Raw genomic sequence first — 19,379 nt, 5'->3', positions numbered from 1 at the left:
CCTGCTGTCTACTATATCTGCAGTGAGGGAGGGTTGGACCTACCCTGTACATCCTTCAAACTTCCCAAGTAGCTTTAAGGGCTTATCAAGCTTGCCTCCTTTTAAGAAGCCTCGGGGACAGATAAGGCTCCATTTCTCTCTATGCTGTGGCTGGACTCTGCTGCCCATGAGTCTTGTAATCCAGGTCAGCACCCCATTTTGGACTGTATAGGGACCCCACAAAGGTCAAGCGTTCGCCTTCCAACCTGCATCCTGAAGAAGCAAGAAGCAGCACCCCCACCGCAGATGGTGTGTCAATTCTACCCCCGCGGTGCAGAGGGAAAGCCTTCCAGTGCGGCTCAAGAAGCATTGCTGTGGTTACCAGGGCTCCTTGGTGAAGCCACGGCCATCTGCCTGCAAACGTAGCCTCTGCACCATATCCTGCTACCTTGATGGATCTTCCCGAAGGGAACAACAACGTGGACCCTGCTTGAGGGACTACCATCACCCTGCATCTGCTTTCGGCCTCAAAATAATCTCCCAACTGAAGGAAACCCACGCAAGGTACTGTGTTTTTTTAGGACAGGGGGAGTGGCTGCAGTGTTCCTGTGCTCATCTGCGAGCAGCTGAATACGTGGAGTACTGTGTCTCACCCGCATTAGGAAACTTGCCACATTACACCAGCCTGGCGCTATCACCAGTCCTGTCCACCTGTATTTATTTGATTACTTTTGAAAGTGCATAACTCATGAACCAGTGATTGGATTTTCGTAGTTTTGGTCATGTTTTAGATAAAATACTATCTATTTGTCCAAACAGGTGTGCAGTCTTTTTGTGGTGTCTGTCACTGTGTTACTGTAATTAAGTGTTTCACAAATACTTTACACCTTGCCTCTTAAATTAAGCCTGACTGCTCTGTGCCAAGCAGGTGGATTATTTTCCTTGGATTAGGGCACATAACTTTCTCCTTAAGGCACTGCGATTGTAGTAGAACTGGACATCTACACTCTTTCTAGATTCCTTGGGATTTTATGAGTTCCCCACATAGTTAAATCTATGCAAAACATCACATTTTGCTAATTTAGTTTTTTGGGAATTATGACAAATGAGAACAATGTGTTAATTTGCTCCCAGCTTTAGTGTTTTTCAACCCTGCACCACAGGTTAATGGACAGCTCCATCACAGAAACATCACATTGCATCAGATGTTAGCTTCTTATTTCTTGAAGCAAGGGGTAAAAGGTATTTTTTAGTCTAGGAGCCAGTGGTCATTCTTATGCCCCTAAAGTGACTTTAAAAGTATAAGTAATCTTTGACATAACTTTCATTTTTAGGTCTGGCATTAGCCAAGATCTTTTGATATTACAAAAATATGCATAGTATTCTTATCTATAAGGGCTTTCATCCTTCAGTCTCTTGTTATGCCATTCACATTTTTCTTCCACCCACTGCAGCATACAGCATGGGGCACTGGGTCAGCCTGCATAAGCCACTGGTTAACCTCAATTTGAGTGACTGCACTTTGCTCTTTTTCAAGGTGCACATCTGCACATAAGCTATTTCCCTTTATACCAGTGTTTTTACTTTTACGTTATAATCACTTTAGCACTGCCTTTCTGATAAGAGGCTGACATGATAGCAGAGTGCTTCTTATGGGAACATATGGCACACTGCATCTTTATCAGAACCTATCTCCTGCCAATACTGTTGTAACTTCCCAATAGAGAGCTCTGCTTTTCTGCCTTCAACTATTTCACAGCATACCACATTGTTTTCATTTGAAACTGTTGTATAATAGCTTATTCTCTTTTGCCTGCCTTTCTATCTCTCTTCCTTTCTCTCTTTCTTTCTTTCTGCCTTTCTCTTTCTTTCTTTCTTTCTTTTTCATTCTTCCTTTCTTTTTTCCTCTTCCCTTCTTTCTTCGTTGAGTTCTTTCTTATTTGATTTCTTTCTCTTTTTCTTGATTTCTTTCTTCGTTTTTGCGGTCTCAAGGTTTATGATTTTGTCAGAATCCCTTGATGCCAATATTGGGCCATATTACACAGATAACCTATATGTACATGGAGGTGCTCAGTGCCAATTAACCAAGAAGAACAACTATGTTTAACACAACTGCACATTTACTGACTTACAGCCACTTCTCTAGTGCTCAGCAGAGTACGGCAAGCAGTAACGATTGCTTCCACCAGCTCCAGTTATTCATTCTATAACCTTTCTCTGTAACAAGCTAAATTTTGTCAAGCAATAGGGATTTTCATTTATTTTCTTCTGCTACTAAATGACACTAGTTAGTTAAGTCTCCTTTTATGAACACTACTATCGCTCTTTTTGGGGCTATGTATTGAATTAATACATTAGATTAGAAGAGTGTGCAACAAAATGCCCGAATCAATTACAAAGCAAAGATGGCAGTCCAATATAGCAAGTTATGCTCTCTAAAATATGAGTCTCAAATTAAGAACAATATCCCCTGTAAGGTGTACAAAAAGAGTCATTTTATTGTGAGAATGGATGAGATAAGCAGCCAAAAAATCAAGGCAGTCAAGCACAATTTTCAAAATACAGGTCTGAGGTGTCCATACCTGGTCCATCCGATTTCTTTTTTACAGGTTCCTCCTCTTTATCTGCAAATTCTATAGCAATTTGGCCTGAAAAAGAGATCCAAATTTCAGTACAAATCATGAGCTAGTTGTTTAAAAAAATCATAGCTAATTTGTTACATACTCATCACACTAAATGACATATACACAATTAAGCTATTCTTTATGCACATTTTCAGACTTCAGTATTCCGTGATTAAACTTTTGGTAGAACACAGCACAGTGAACTGTGCTTAAGTTCAAGTATTGTATTTTAGATTTAGTGATGGTAAAGAATGATAATTTTGTAGCTGGTGACTTTGAGATATCTGAAATTTTTAGTGAGTTCACTGTCTGAAAAGAGGTTAAAAGTGGTCCACTTGGTGGTAAAGAGATGAGGAATTGGATTTAAATGGTTTCCTGTTTGATGTCTATATGAGTGCTGATTTTATTTATTTTTGTCAAGAAAGATGAGATTGAAAGTGCCATGTTTGTTGACAGAGTTTGATAGGTGCGTGTGGGGGAAGAGTTGATGCTGTGCTTACCTGTCTTAAATAGTGTTTTTCATTAATTTGTGCCCCATACTAACAGAAGTCTTGCAGAAGGTGGCTGTGGTAATGAGAGATCTTTGTGTAGATTGAAGTGTTTTGAGCTGCGTGAGTTTGTCAGCAGTTTTGGTCTTTCTGTAGAGAGGTTTTCTGATATCCAATGTGTTCATGTTTAGGCTATAAATAATCTTATTTTAGTGATGCACTGACACATGCATAATTTTGTATTACACTACTGAATGCACACATATTGTTTTTTTTATTACACCACTGGATACACAGAGGAGTGTCATGAAATATTATATGGGTGGGAGGGAGTACGAGAACCTAATGAGATTTTTTTTTAGAGCTTCCATGAGAAAGTCCACGAAGGAGCAGTAAATCTGTTCATTTGTTCTGTTGGCTATGGTGCATTGGTGTGGCATGATGAATGGAAAAAGAGGTGGAAAAATGATCTGTTCAGGAACAAAGGACTGGGGGCTCGCACTGGACTGAAGGTAAGGCTGTTAGGACGAAGGTGGTGTGTTGCTTTGTGAGTGTATGGGCTTGTGATGTATGTCTCCAAGTCCAAAGACTCTCAGGTGGCTGAAGTCTCTGAGCAATGCTGAATGGTTATACTGACTTGAGGAAGATGTGATAAAATAATTTCTTTAATGAAGCCCTTATTCAATGAAGGAGGCTGTACACCAGGTTGAAAGTGTCTGTCAGGTTGACTGGTCAGGTAATTAAATTAGAGGGTTAGAGGCCAGCTGGATTTATGGATTATTGCAAGTCTTCCTCCTACAGTGCGTGTACAGTAAGTGCATTAGATGCCATATCCTGAGGGGAGAAAGATGCCTAAGAATTGTCTGGATGTACTTGTGAGCCATTATTTTATGATGAAAGATGTATTCACTTGATGTAATCTGATAATGTCGGTAAAGTCAGGGGTGTATAGGAATGCAAAGTGTGCGCTAATGTGCATAAGGAGAAGAGTGTGATGTTTTCATTGAGTATGTATGCAGGATGGGTTCTGAATGAGCTTCTGGATGTGTGGCATTGATATGTGCATGTTTGTTCTTGTTCAGGTGTGGTGAATGCTTTATGGGGCACATAATCTGGGTGCATTGCTTGAAGGTAGGGGTTCTCGCCCAAAGTCCTTCCTGGACATAAAAGCACAAACAGGAGATGCCCTTGATTGTGTATGCCCTTAGCTGGGAACATCTGGGAGGTAGGGCACCATAAGAAGTTGACAGAAGTAGAGGAGGAGGCAAGACATCTTAGAAGGGAAACACGCAATGTCACCTTCTATAAAGATGGATGCTGGAGAATGTGGTGATGTCACTTCCACTTGAAATTAATGATGAGAAATTCTGTCTGCTTCTCTGGTTTCTCTTTATTGAATATGTGTTGGCAAGACACCATTGTAGTCACTTCCTGTATAGGTGGATGGCAGGAAATGGGGTGTGCTTGTCTGTTTTCTTTTTAAAGACATTTTTGACAGGAAACCAGTGATTACACATTTTGAATCACGAATGAACTGCAATTTAAGGATGAATAAATATTTAATTGAAGATTTCCTTGTGTTAATGTGTTGCAGACATAAATGTGTTGCACGAACTGTGTATCAATAGTGAACCAAGAGGGTATTTAATTTTGGGGAGGACACTAATGTGACACCAGGTACAATATTTTAATACATTTTCCAAATTATACATACATACATCAACCAAAAGGCATGCCTACTAGGGTGTTTCTCATGATCAAAGCAAAAAAAAATATGAAGAACATCCTCTTGTCCAGTCTCATGCGTCCCTTCCTAACACTGAAAGGTCCCATGTAAATATGTGTCCACCTACATTGGCCCATGCCGAAATTAAATTCACAATATGGTTCCTGAAATCTGTGCTCATCACGCTGTAACACCTATTCACATAAGGAGCTCCAGTGCCCCACTGAGCTAGGTTTGCACTACCTAACCATCCCCAAAAAACGAATTTTCACATTTTTTATGAGAATGAGAAGCTAGCAGGTGTCTCTCTTCTTCACAAATGTAATTACTTATTTGAGTCAAAGATCAGAAAGATGCATCATCACAGTTAGTTCTGATTAAATTAAAATATTCATATATTGGGGTTATCATGTGCTTCGGTATTCAGATGCTGTTTCAGAATATCACACTTCATGTTTATTTCTAAGACTTTTCTAATTTCCAAATTTTGTTTTTTATTTCCCTTAGTCGAGGGATATTTACCTAATGAGTTTTTAATCACTCTTTTGCAGAGTAGATACTTTTATGGTTTGGTAATCAATATATGTGAGAAGATTTAGCATTCCTACAAAGGTGTAATGACCCAGTGTATGTCTTGTGGAAAGCTGTGCCGTTGCTGTGCATATGTAATAAATCCTTCTCCTGTTGTAGGATGCCCCTCCCTACATTACTGGTAGTATCACTTCTTTGAGTTCTCAGTCGAGAAATTACGTAACAGTTATTTACACCACTTAAGTATGAAGATCGCAGGTTCAGCTGTTTTCCATTTTATGCAGAGATGGGGAGCACTGTTTGCTCTTATACAAGAAAAGATTGATGTTTTTAAAAAAAGCAACTTTTGCCCTCGCTATGCACTGCTAATTACACCACAAATTATGGCACTCATGACATCTTTGATAACATCAATGATAATATCAATGTATTATTTGCAGTAACATTTTTGACGAAAAAACTGCAAGGTGGGGGCTCGAGTTATAGTTACCTTAGGGCACGAGTTAAAGTTACTTGAGATAACTCAAACAGGTGAATATCTATATATATATGTATATGTATATATAATTTTGTTGCAAAGACATGCATAGTAAAGGCATATGCGTGGTAAAGACCTGCGTGGTAAAGGCAATGTATGGTAAAGGATGCATGGTAAAGGCATTGTGTGGTACAACCTGCGTTGTAAGTGCTGTTTCCCCACTCTACTCCTTCTTTTCCGTCGAGTATTCACACCTGTTACCAATGCCTTCTTGTTTTTCCCTTGTCCTTTGCCACTTACATTCTCAAATCTGTATCCTCTGCCTCCTTCTCTTCCACTCACTATCAGTGTGCCTCACCACAGTCAAGCCCATTTTGCATGTTAATGTACCCAGGAGAATCAGCTTCAAAACTGAAGAATATTTTTTCAACCTAATGCTTGCCTGTCAGTTGACCAAGCACATGTTCATGTTACCTGTCCACCAACAGCAAGTAGCGAAGTAACCCTTGTGTTTACACCATATCTGCATAGCAATTTACTCTACCAGTCTGTACTCCTCCTCTTGTTACACTGATATAAAAAAGTTTCTTGTTGGCAAACAGCAACTAAACACCTGATTTAGAGTTTGGCAGACAGGAATTTCCATCACAAACATGATCGATACCTCATACACCTAATGAAGTGCATTATGTGGTGGATGGGATAGCCATCACTTTTGTGATGGAGTACCCTTTCACCAAACTCTATATCAAGCTTACATTTTCTAAGTCATCTCCTGTCTGTGCACAAAGAAACAAACTAAAACTTCATCTTATCATTGACAGTTTCATTACTAATGCCATATCTATGTTCATGGGTTAAATTACATGTTAATCCTTATCTTGGACACAAAGAGTATTGACTGACTTTAGGTTGATCAATGCTACCTTGAAAGGTCAGCATAGAGACAATCTAGAGAGAAACTTTGGGAAATTGTTGAATGAAACATCTGGCTGCCATACCAAGTTGATTTGGTGTTGCTGAGGATTGTGAATGTTGCCACTCTTTCTGGCAAGTATTAAACAGGAACAAATAGTTGACTGCTTTGCCCCAAGCAAACATGCCTACAGAGAGTGGGGACAGCCTGAATTGTCTTGAAGAGGTTCTCTGGAATCCTGAGAGTGGTGACCTAGTGTGTGAGACTATTCCTTGCAAGGCAAAGACTGTCTGCAACAAAAATAGTTTGCCTAGAACCAGAATGCTGAAGCACAAAAAATATCTTTATCTGGAATATTTGCGTAAGGGTGCATCATCCTTCTGAGGGATCTTGGAGTAGTCAATTACACCACAAATTAATCTGAGGTATAGAGCCTAAGATGCAGCAAAAGCAAAGTCTGCTGTAAGTCACTTTGAGAGGCCATATGCAGCACCAAAGCAACTGTCTAAATACAAGTCTGATGAGTTTGTGTCAAGATCTTGTATCCTAAGCTTTTCCTGAGTATAATGTTAGGCCTGTCAGCCTTAGGGTGGTCTTCCCCAAACATTTTGTCTTCACGCTGCTATATTTATGAATTGGTTTTGCTTGGCTTAGGACTCTGTGCGTTTTACCACTGCCAACCAGTGCTATCGTGCACCTGCTCACACCCTGGTAAAGTGGTATACCATACACCTAGGGCTGATAAATTAAATGATATTAATGGGCCTACAGCACTTATTATGTCACCCATTTAAATAGCCCCTTAAAAACATCTCAGGCCTGCCACTGCAGCCCGCTATCAGTTTTTAAACTATCAATTTGATTTGGCATTAAACCACCTTGTCAAGCTTTAAACTCCCCTTTTATGACATATGAGTCACCCCTAAGGTGGGCCCTAGGCAGCCCTTACTGCAGGGTGCATTGTAATGAAAGGGTTTGACATGTGTTATTAAGTTTTACATGTCCTAGTTATGAAAAACTCCTAAATACATTTTCACTACTATGGGGCCTACCTTTCTCACAGAATAACATTGGGTTGCCTTATTACATTAAATGAGTGATAACGTTTGATCAGGAGCAGGAAGGAAATTCATGTTTGGCGTCTAAGAAATTGTAATTTAAAATCCTTTTTAATGGTAACATCAGATTTTAAGTCACAAGTTTGGAAATGCCACTTTTAGAAAGTCGGTAGCTTCCTTTGTGCCAAGCTGCCAGAAGGTTAAGCCCAGGATAATTTAGTGACTTTAGTGGTTCACCCTGAGAGGGATTGTGGCTGTTGCTTGAACAGGGTTAACACCCCACTCAAACATAATCCCAATTTCTCACATAGGTGATCAGTGGTGTGGTCCAGTACCATACAGTGATTTGTATCACACAAAAATCCCATATACATAATTTGACACCAGCGTTTTCCTCTTATAAATTCTCCTTAGTTTATTGGTTATGTTTTTCTTTTTTCTAAAATAAAGTACCCTACCTCACGTTTTCCATAGTGGAGATGGAGCTGCATAACTTTCACAACCTCACTGGAGCTGAGTTGCAAAGGCTCTGCAAAGACAGAGGGCTGAATGCAAGCAAGAAGGAGACAAAGTTGAAGTCCAATAGTCCCCCGAGTTTATGATACAGTCAAGAGGTTGCAGGCCACACCAGAGGAGAGAACAACCCTTAAGAAGAGGGGCTCAATTGGCATGAGGAGGAGGAAGAGAGCTCAAACATGGGTCCTGAGCTGCATGAGAAGCACAACTCACCTCGAGGAGAGGAGCCCCATGAGAGGGCTGGAAGCAGTATGTCTGCGCAGGGTGTGTCTCCAAAGGAGCTAGAGGATAGGAAGGTTAGGAGGAAACTCAAATTCAGTTGGCCAAGATGAAACCAGAAGCAGAGAAAAGAAGGACTGAAGCATAGCCACCTTTAGAGGAGAGATACCTTGAGGCCGAGAGAACCTTGGCTAAAAGGAAACCACTGCTGGAGCTTGAGAAAATCATGAAGGAGCTAGCCCTCAGGGCCAGGTAAACCTCAGAATCCAGCAGCAATAGTGGCAGCATACCTTCAGTGACCTCTAGGAAGGAAAGGGTCCACATACCAAAAGACCTGGTGCCCAGTTATGTGGTGGGAAATGATACAATCAAGTGGGCTTTCTGTACATGATATAGCCCTGAGGATGTGCAGAGTCACAGAAAAGTATAGGGTGGGTAGACATTGGAAACAAATACCCGCAATGGGGAGAGACACTCTTCTTACACTGGAGGTGGGTGATCCCAATGAAGTACTGTCTGAGAGTCAGGGACAGCCACAAGCTCCCAAACCAGTTATAAGGTGGAATTCCTTGACTATTTTCAGCAAAGCACTAAATGGCTGGGTGAGGGGCAGCAAAGCTAATACTTATGCTGGGCTGTACAACTTGATCTTGAGGGAGCACATGCTCAATACCTGTTTTACATGGCTGCATCAGCACCTAGTGGTTAGTAAGCTAGCTGCTCCCAATGAGCTTGCTAAGCAGACAGATCTCTGGGTCAGTACCAGAATATCCAATAAGGCATCTGAGGGGGACTTCCAAAAGAGTGGTCAGAGTACCCAACAGAAAAAAAGTGGGGAGATAAAAATAGGAAGGCGGTCCTATACAAGGTTTGCAAAATAGTTCATATGGGAAAGGGACCACCCCCATTCTGACAAAAAGAAAAATGGATTTGTGGATAAGAACACTGGTAAATGTGTCCCTAAGTGCTATGAATATTACCAGTTTGGGCATACCAGGGGGAATCCAAGTGCCCGAAGAGGGCACAACCTGGGTTGGCATGTGTAGCGTTTGGAAAGGAGATGGCCCCAGTTAGGGTGGGGGAGATAGATCAAGTTACCCTAGTGTTCCTGAGTAACAGAGAGATGGTTTCTAAAGTCCACATGCCTTCAAATATTCAAAGTGTAGGCAGTGATTAACCATCAATGGTCAGAGGGTGGAGGCTCTGAGAGACAAAGAGCCAGTATGACTACTGTCAACTGTCATCCGATGTCCTCAGAGCAGGGGATAACTAGGACTGTCCACCAGGTTGTAGTACCAGACAACTGTAAGATCCACTACCCAGTGACTATGGTTCCCTTAGAAAGGAGGTGAGTCTCTTAGGGTAGTTGTGAGCCCTACCATGCCCATGGATTGTTTGCTAGGAAATAGTCTAGAGCACATTGCATGGAAGGAAGTGGATCTCAGATCACACATGGAAATGTTAGGGTTAACTGAGTGGGTCTGAATGACTACAAGGTCACTGGCTGCCCAGGAGGGAGTCAAGGAAGCCATTATCCTGGATGAATGGACCAGGTAGGCCCTAAAAAATAGAAAGGGCAAGGGTCATGGGAAACCAGCCCATCAAGCTCTCATGGTACAGGTGGTTGGGACACCAGGGGAGGCTGCCCCAGAGCCTACCAGAAAGGATATTGCCTCCCCTGAGGACTTACCCGAGCTTGCTGGATAGCAAGTTCAGGGAAGGAGTACCATGGAGAGCTTCTGAAAGGCAGAGAAAAGTGCCCACACCTAGAAGAACGAGGGGCAAGTTGAATCCCAGGCAGCTGGTGACTCCTCTGGAGATCACTTCATTTTTGGGAAGAATGGCCTCCTGTAGAGTGAGCCTTAGGTATTCATGCATGGGGGAAAGTGTGCTGTTGGTCCCCCAGTGCTACAGGGACTTCCTAGTGGATCTGGCTCATGGGATACCCCTGGCAGGGAATTTGGGGAAGGACAAGACCTTTGCAAGGCTTGTCTCCCACTTTAATTGCCCCCGGAGGAAGAAATGCTCAGATACATTCTGCAGGACACGTCTCACCTGCCAGGCCAGTGGAAGAACAAGGAAAAGGCTAAAGGCTCTCCTGAATGACTAACCTATCATTAGCACCACCTCTGAATGTGTGGGCATCAACATTGTTGGACCCCTGGACTCCACAATTGCCCTGGGCAACAGGTTTATCCTAGTTTTGGTGGACCATGCCAGTGGATACCCACAGACAATATCTCTGAGGACTGTGACTGAACCTGCAGTGGCTAAGGCCCTGATGGGGATTTTTAGCCGAGTGGGGATCCCCAGGGACATGTTGCTGACAGGGGCACCAACTTCATATCTGCCTACATGAAGTCCATGTGTGAACAGTGTGGAGTAACATACAAGTTCTCCACATCCTACCATCCTCAAACCAGTGGGCTTGTTGAAAGATTGACCGAGACCTTAGGAGGCATGATTATGGGCCTACTTGAACTCATGAGGCAGAAGTGAGACATCCTCTTTCCACGCCTACTTTTTACCTACAGAGAGGAACCTCAGAAGCCTATTCAAGCTCCTCTATAGCCATCCTGCTACAGGACATCTCAGTCTGGTGAAAGAGTGGTAGGAGCAAGTTCCCAAGAAATTGCCTTAGGATGTGAATAGTTATATGCTAGTTACCCGTAACCAAAGCAGCAAACTCTGAAAAAAGACTTCTGAGAACTTGGTAGCCACTCAGGAGGTCATGAAACTCTGTTATGACCAGAGGGTCACTTTCATACATGTCCACCTGGCCCGAAAGTGTGGGTTACGGAGCCAGTAGAGCCTAGGTCTCTCTAGGACAATTGGAAATGTCCCTAAGAGGTGAAAGAGAGGAAGAGAGAGGCCACTTAACTTGTGGACCTCAAGACCACCAGAAACTCTTTGGGAGTACCCAATATGAATCTCCTCAACCCCATTACAAGGGGTCTGTAGTCACCATGTTGTTGGTGTCAGATGATGGAGTGGAAAAGGAGAGTAAACCTCTCCCTGACCTCCTATCATCTAAGGAAAAATATGGGTCAGTAGACGGTGTCAACCTCTCTCCTACCCTAACCCCAGACCAGCAGAAGTACTATCACCAGTTGTTGGGACAGTGTGTTTCACTGTTTTCCCTCACTCATGGATTTACACACATGTGTACCCATAATATACATCCTGAGGACAGACTGTCTGTCAAGAATTTAATATACAGGCTGCCTGACAAAGTGAAGGTCCGCATTAAAATGAAGGTCTCCAAATGGTTGGAATTGGGAGTAAGTGAGCACTCCAGTTGTGTCTGGCCCAGTCCAGTGGTGCTGATGCCCATAGGCACCCAGATTCTGTGTGAACTACAGGTGGCTCAGCTCATTCAACAAGATCCTACCCCCAATGAGGTCATAAATAGGGTCGTGGCTGAGTACTTTCAAGCTTAGTTCTGGGTATTGGCAAATAGCCCTAACTAAGGGGGCAAAGGAGAAATCACCAGTCTGTAACTCATAGAGCCACTTTCAGTTTAAAGTGGTGCCCTTTTGATTGAAGAATGTGGAATGCCCTGCCACCTTCCAGAGGTAGATGAACTAAGTCTTAGCGGGAATGAAGGCGTTCAATGCTACTTACTTAGATGACATAGCTGTCTACAGCTGTAGCTAGGAGGACCGCTTGTTTCACTTCCAGGAAGTGCTTCAGGTCCTGCCACAGGTAAGTCTGACTATCAAGGCCAGTGAGTGCCAGACAGGGCAGGGTTCTGTGGTATACTTGGGACACCTCATAGGCGTGGGTAAGGTGCAGCATTTCCAGGCCAAAAGAGTGACTATCCTGGCCTTGGAGCCCCAGAACCCAAACAGAAGTGAGGGCCTTCTTGTGCCTCCCTGGATATTATAGGAGGTATTTTAATGGTTGTTGCACTGTTATCTGGGCTGACATCCAAGAAGCAGCCCAAAAAGGTGATCTGGACAGAGGACTGACAGAAAGCCTTAGTCACCCTGAAACAGGCTATGTGTACAGCCCCTGTAATAAATATCTGTGACATTTTCCAGGAATACATTGTGCAAACGAATGCCTCACAGCATAGCTTAGGGGCAGTGCTATCACAGATAAATGATGAGGGCTTGCACCAACCTGTGGCCTTCATTAGTTGGAGGCTGCTTCCCAGGTAACAGAGGTAGAACGCTATTGAGCGGGAAGGCTTTGTTGTGGTCTGGGCACTGAAGAAGCTGAGACCATATGTGATTGGTACTCACTTCCAGGTACAGACATACCACAGACCCCTCACAAGGCCCAAGTAGATGAGGGGTGAGAATCTAAACTGTTGAGGCAGTCCATCTCCCTATATGGAATAAACTTCACATTGGAACACCGTCCTACGTCAGCCCACTCCAATGCAGATGGTCTCTACTGGCTTTTCCACCTCTCCCAGGAGTTAGGTAGTTCCCCCCACTTTCAGCTGGGGGAGCACATGTTAGACCTGTCCTCCTTAGGGTAGTCTTCCTCCAAACTTTTTGCTGTCACCTTCTTATTTTTATGAATGCATTTTTGCTGGCCTTAGGACTGTGCACTTTACCACTGCCAACCAGTGCATCTGCTCACTCCCTAAAGCATTGTAAAATTGGCTAATACTTGACTGGCATATTTAATTTACTTATAGGTCTCTAGTAAAGTGGTATACCAAATATCAAGGGCTGGTAAATGAAATACTACTAATGAGCCTGTAGCACTTATTGTGCCACCCATTTAAGTAGCTCCTTAATACATGTCTCAGGCTGTCATTATAGCCTGCTAAAAGTTTTTAAACAGCCAATTTGACTTGGCAAAACAATCCCCTTGCCAAGCCTCAGACTCCACTCTTGTTATATATGGCATCCCTACATTAGGTCCTAGGCAGTCCATAGGGCTCTGTAATTAAAATGTTTGACATTTCATTTTTCCATTTTAATCAAAAATTCCTAAATTTGTTTAAATGTGTTTTCCACTACTGTGAGGCCTACCTCTCCCACAGAATAGCATTGGGTTGCCTTATTACATTCAATAAGTAATAACTTTTGATTAGGAGCAGGTAGGAAATTCACATTTGATGTCTAAGAAATTGCAATTTAAAATAATCTTTAACAGTAAAGCCAAATGTTAAGTCAAAATTTGAAAATGACCCTTTTAGAAAGTTGTAATTTTCCTACTCTAGCTATTAGGTGCTTGCAGCCTGTTCCTGGGGCACATGACTGGGTGTAGTTGGAAGTCGGACTTTGTGTAGTCTTCCTAGGCTGCTGCGCCATAGAGGGATTAGATGTGCCAGGGTGGGCCATCACTGGCAGGAGGGGCACAATCTCACCTGCAACTGAATAGGCTGTGCCTTGCCTTTACATAAAGCACTTTAAACTACCTCACTGTTTCTGTAGTCAGTCTTGAGCCAGGCCTGGGAGGCGGGAAACTTCAAGCACTTTAAAAAAGGTCTCTAGAAACGTTTCCAACTTCAAAGGAGGCACCAGGTATAAACTTAGGATCCCCAGATGCTCTCTTCAGTTCACTTTCTGGACCTGTGTACGGACTCCTAGAGGACTGCCTGCTACTTTGGCCAGCTGTGTACTTCAGAAGACTGCTTTACTGCACCTAGAAGACCTGCTCTACTGTCTGAAACATGCCTCAGAGGCCTGCCCCGCTGCCTGAGCCCTGTACTACCCCTTGAATGCAGGACTACCAGAGTGACCTCGAAAGCTAATTGGCTGGCCTCCAGATAAGAGCCTCAGTGATAGAAAGGGCTCCAACCACCTTGAAACCATACCTGAACTTAGCCTGAGTGAGTAATAACCCTCAAAGTGGTGTCTTTCCAGTCCTGGACCCTTGAAACTGGTGCTAAATGTGCCAGGGTAGCCAAAATGCAAACCTTGGCTAAAGCGTGCTTTGAGAACCGAGTGGAGACTGGGACCTACCTGCCCGTTAATCCACCAACTGTGCATCAACAGTCAGCCTGACTTTGTGGCAGCTCCCACTACATTCTTCTGTGCAGCAGCAAATCTTGTTAGTGGTACTCCACAAAAGGGGTATCCAGCCTTGTGGAGCCCTCATTGGCTACAGCTTGCAGCCTATTCCTGTTGTAGATTTTCAACTTCCAAAAATGTCTGAACACAGAAACCTTTACTGTGACTTTGTCCAGCATCTCCACAATGAAAATGGACACCTTCTGCAGCCATGCCCTGCTGAACGTCTACTCTCTCAGGCCCTTTTTCTTGACATTACTTCTAAGTTTGAAGGTGAGCACCGACCAGGCCCAACCCAATCCTTGTATTCGACGGGCACTCCAACACAGTTGCACATGTTCTTCTTCTTTGACTCAATCTTGCATGACTAGATGTCCGCAGATGGCGCTTTGATTTTTTAGGTGCTAGTTTTTACCTTAAAATTTTAAAATTAATAACACAGATTCTACTGATTGAGTTGTTGGCATTTTGCTGTCAAATAATTTAATAAAATTAATTAAAAAATACTCTATTTTGCTAAATTGGAGTGGGATTTTTCTTGTGTTGTGTTTTCAATTTATTACAGTTTGGATGCTGCTTACATACTCTACACATTGCCTCTAGGTTAGGCCTGGCTGCTTTTGTGCCAAGCTATCATAGTGTTAAATACAGGTTAATTTAGTGACTTTAGTGGTTTACTCTGACAGTGATTGTGGGTGTTGTTTGAACAGGGTTAACGCCCTACTCATCCAACAGCCCAATTTCTACATTAATCTTAAAGAATACTGCCTTACTTGTGGATACTTTCAAGAACTTTCTTTGCAGCATTGTACACTCGACATTTAGTAGATCAATTGACCCATATTTTGACATCCACCACAGGAAACCCTATCCCTCTTTTTCCGATATTTTTTCTTAGATCACTACAACACCCCTAAGTCCCCGAAGCCTTGATGCTATATGAAAATGCATCCCTGTTAAGATTAGCAACCTTGACTACTTTTAGTACTGTATCAGCACTTGGGCTTGTAAAAGAGTGTGACTCTCGATTGCAACACCCCACTAATTCAGTGGAACTACCAGATGACAAGCTAGAACTGCCTAACCTTAACCATACTGCAGCTGCAAAAGGCCTTTTGCACAATATCCAAGTGCAAAGTTTTTATGGATAGCAGTACATATTTTGATGCCACATGTTGGTGAAACCTGTTTTTCTGCTCATTCTGTCAACCAGGGTCCAGATTCCAGACCACACTATGTCCCTCTATGTGATAATCGTTTAGTGAGCAGCGGCTTACTGGCTCTCTTTCCCTTGCCATACACTGTCCTTCTGGGTCATGACGGTGCCAGGAAAGCATTTCCTTCGTTTTACACCAGTCATCTTTGCTCCATTGTAAAACAGTTGTATCAAATCCGGAGATGAGTAAACCCTTGTGTGGTGTTCCTATGCAATTTGAATTCAGATTTGCTCAAGTGCACTTCATAGATGTTCCCTGCAGCAACAAGTCTCTGCACCATGAGCATTAAACCATTATTTTGATTTAGTGAAGTACAAATGCATTCTAATATCAGACCTTACTTAAGAGAATATGATTTTCATTTGTCTGCATACAAAACAGACACTGAATTTGGATGCTTGTTTAATGGAAAGAACAAATTCACGCCCACAAATCGTTAACATACAGATTTAGGGACATGTTTATCAAAGATTTGCGTTGCTCTTGCACCACACGACGTTGTGCCAGAGTGACACAACTCTTTAAAAAATCTATCAAGCCAGGCAAGGCCACTTTGGGTGGCTGCCTTTTCCCTATCATGCAGCGTAGCAAGGTGACCTGCTAGTCAGCTGATATGATGATAAATATGCCCCTTGTATCTTAACAGGCTTCTTTATCAGCACAGTTATTACCTACCTTCACCTGGCCCCTTCCGTCCGTTTTCCTTATCTTTCTCTTGATTGCTGGAAGTGCTTGTCTCTTTGTTCCTTTGTCTGAGAGCAGTCTTGGGATCCGTTATCCACGCCTGATAAACAAACTGGAGGAAACAAACCCTTTATTTTTTGCTTTTTGTATTACATGTATTTGGAATGACTGAAAATGAATCTCCAGCGGAGAAGTGAACGAGATAAACAATCCTAACCATAAACATGAGCAGACATACCAAAAAGAGCCTTGTCTTGGGTTGTAAGCGCTATATATGTGCAATTGAAACTAAACTATTCACTTACCCACTGGCAGGTGCTATTTTTACCTGCACTACTTCATTTAACTTGCGAAAGCATTTGGGGAAAAGCAGAGTATCAATATCCACCCTGCCCCAAAACAAAGCAAAAAGCTGCTTGGAATCACTTGAACTGAAGAAATTATTGGAGTCAACACGTTCTCACATCTACTTCCGCAGACGTCAATAAAAAAACAGTCTGCCTCTCCCAAAATGACCGACACAACCTGGACAGCTCAACTGTCCGGAAGTAGGTGCTCCTTTCTCGGCGGTTACTTTTGACACCGCAGGTGGCTTGGGCCTGTCCTTGTCCTTCCCAACTACAGTTAAGAAGCAGCTCTCCAAATTAGGGCGAAAGATTTCTTGAGAGACAATAGTAATCAGATATTTATTAGCAATGCTCACTGACGAAGAAACACTTCATTAATTCATTTTAAACATCAATAAAAGACAAAAGATGTTGCACTTTTGTTTCGTGTGATTTTCATTTTTGTCAAAAATGAAAATCATTTAAGCGTTAAAGACAAACGAATGGTTGGGGGGGATAAAAAGGTAAATAACAGTAGCATGCAGGTATAGCGGCCAATGACATAAGCACAAATACATGCATTTGAACAACAGCGGTATACACCAAGGCATAAACACACCTGGGTCCCGGGAATGCTGGCAGATTCCTGGCAGGTGGTAAGGTTCGGCTATTGGTATTTTTTCATTAGTTAGTGGGCACTATTTTTTGCCAAAGCAATTGTCTACAGTGAACCTTGACTTTAAGGACAAAAAGAACTATTGCGTATTGTTATCTCACATTAATGAAGTGCTTTGGGGACACCTGGGGATTTGTTTCGCCCTCATATTTACATTTGTGAATCCTCCTTCTCAGTAGCACTTTTGTGGCGGCATGTTGGGTTAGTGGTGCGTGCTATGTTCGTTATTTATCTCTGTGCAGACACACTGCCAGTGCTAAACCGACACATTTCGCAGGTACTAAGGTATGGGTGCCACAATTAAGCACGATAATTAGACCAATGGTTCAGTAAATGTTTCACTGGGCAAATATTTGACCTTTGTGATTTTTCACTCATTCTGTTTGCTCTTCAAATAACGGTGGCAAGGGAAAAGAGATTTTCCAAAGTTGTTGCTGACCCCACATTTGGTCCAACCCTCCTTGCTACACTCCTGTTTCCGAAACTAGCATCATTGGTGGAAAACTAATTTGCTCCATTTGCCAATGGATGATGTCCTGCATGTGCACGGCATTGCCATAACTACAGATCAATGTGAAGCTAGTATGTCATGCAGCATACTGCAGGGAAGTAATCAAAGGGACATAAGTTAAACATTGAGGGGCAGTTTTACTGAGATTTTGCTTAGGGGTTGCATCACGTTTGCAGCACAGCCCTGACACAAAATTATTTTTGGGATTTAATAAGCCATGCAAAGCCACTTTGTGTGGCTTTGCATGCCTTAGTAAATACAAAGTAAGACAGCACAGCCCATGGCACTGCCTTGTGCTACCTTGTGTTGGGAGGGTATTCCCTGGGTGGAGTATGGACGTTCCCATTCATCTATCCATGGATTTTGGCACATTCCCAGATTTACCAAAGCTAGTAAACCTGGCAAAGCATCAAAAAGCTATGCCTCCTTGAAGCATGTGTAAGGAGGAGAAATGTCCTTATTGCTCCTCGTTACTTGCACTTTCTAAAAGTGTGGTATCCTGCAGCACACATAAAAGACTAATCTGCCTCTAAGGTTTTTTTTGTGCATGGAGGTGTCCCTTCCTGCACAAAAACAATCCTGGCTGTAACTCTGACACTTGCATAATGCAAGGGCGCCTGCCTGCGTTGATGCTAGGCTGCATTCAGTTCACCAGCACTAGGAAACACCAGAAATTCACCATGTCTTAGTAGATATAGTGCATTTCTGCTGTCTCTCTCTCATTCAATGCAGTGTAAAATAAAATCTTGCTGCCCTACGTTATGTGAAATGTAAGTAAATATGCCCTTGGTGTCCCACAAGAATAGCTGAAAATTATAGCTATATTAGAAAATGACTGTCTTTCATGAGTTTAAATGACTACTGATTGAATGCTCAGTTAAATAAAACGAATTTCATGCCCACAAGATACTATTCTTTGAAGGTCACATGCACTTCTAATGGCTGCCAAAGACATTACTAAATGCACGTATGAAAAATAAATTATTTGTGTCCATGGCAACAACTTTGAAATACACTTACACATTTTGATGAACCTTTGGCTTTGACTTTTTTTTTAATAGTTTCTCTTTGTAGTCTAGGGGACCTTGGTGTCGTGAATTTTGTGCAGTTAAGTGCAATTAATTGCTGGAATGATTAATTCAATAGACAACTGAAACTGCTTTTAGTTGTGAGCATTTAACTTTTTTCAGTGCTCCACCTTTTTAAAATGCAAATGCATGGCTCTCTAGGGAAAGGGTAGACGAATCTCACTTCAAGGTTACGTGTAGCACAATGCCACGGAGTGTTAACATTTCATTTTATGTCTTGTAATAGGAGATGAAGGGAACGAGGAGCTTGTGAGAATTTGAGAGTGAGAAAACACAAGGATATTCTGTGAAACACTGTGAGGTAAAATGCATCAAGATACCGTGCAAATTAATTACGGGTCAAGTTGTTAAAGGTATTGTGTAAACC

The 19,379-nt window shown here is 42.4% G+C and overlaps 1 protein-coding gene across 3 annotated transcripts in view; it reads right to left on the bottom strand.

Moving 5' to 3' along the window:
* PIEZO2 (piezo type mechanosensitive ion channel component 2) overlaps positions 1 to 19,379 on the bottom strand; it is a 1,085,167-nt gene that overhangs the window by 151,314 nt on the left and 914,474 nt on the right. For all 3 annotated transcript variants that reach the window (XM_069216450.1, XM_069216468.1, XM_069216460.1), the window contains 2 exons: positions 16,403 to 16,523; positions 2,562 to 2,627 (listed from right to left, as the gene is read on the bottom strand). In XM_069216450.1, coding sequence (XP_069072551.1) covers positions 2,562 to 2,627; positions 16,403 to 16,523 — 187 coding nt within the window. The remainder of the gene's footprint in view (positions 1 to 2,561; positions 2,628 to 16,402; positions 16,524 to 19,379) is intronic.

Source organism: Pleurodeles waltl, chromosome 2_1 (genome assembly GCF_031143425.1).
Source record: "Pleurodeles waltl isolate 20211129_DDA chromosome 2_1, aPleWal1.hap1.20221129, whole genome shotgun sequence".
NCBI classification, from domain to species: Eukaryota; Metazoa; Chordata; class Amphibia; order Caudata; family Salamandridae; genus Pleurodeles; species Pleurodeles waltl.
Note: the sequence above shows the minus strand (reverse complement) of the source record. Positions and strands in the feature narration are given on the sequence as shown.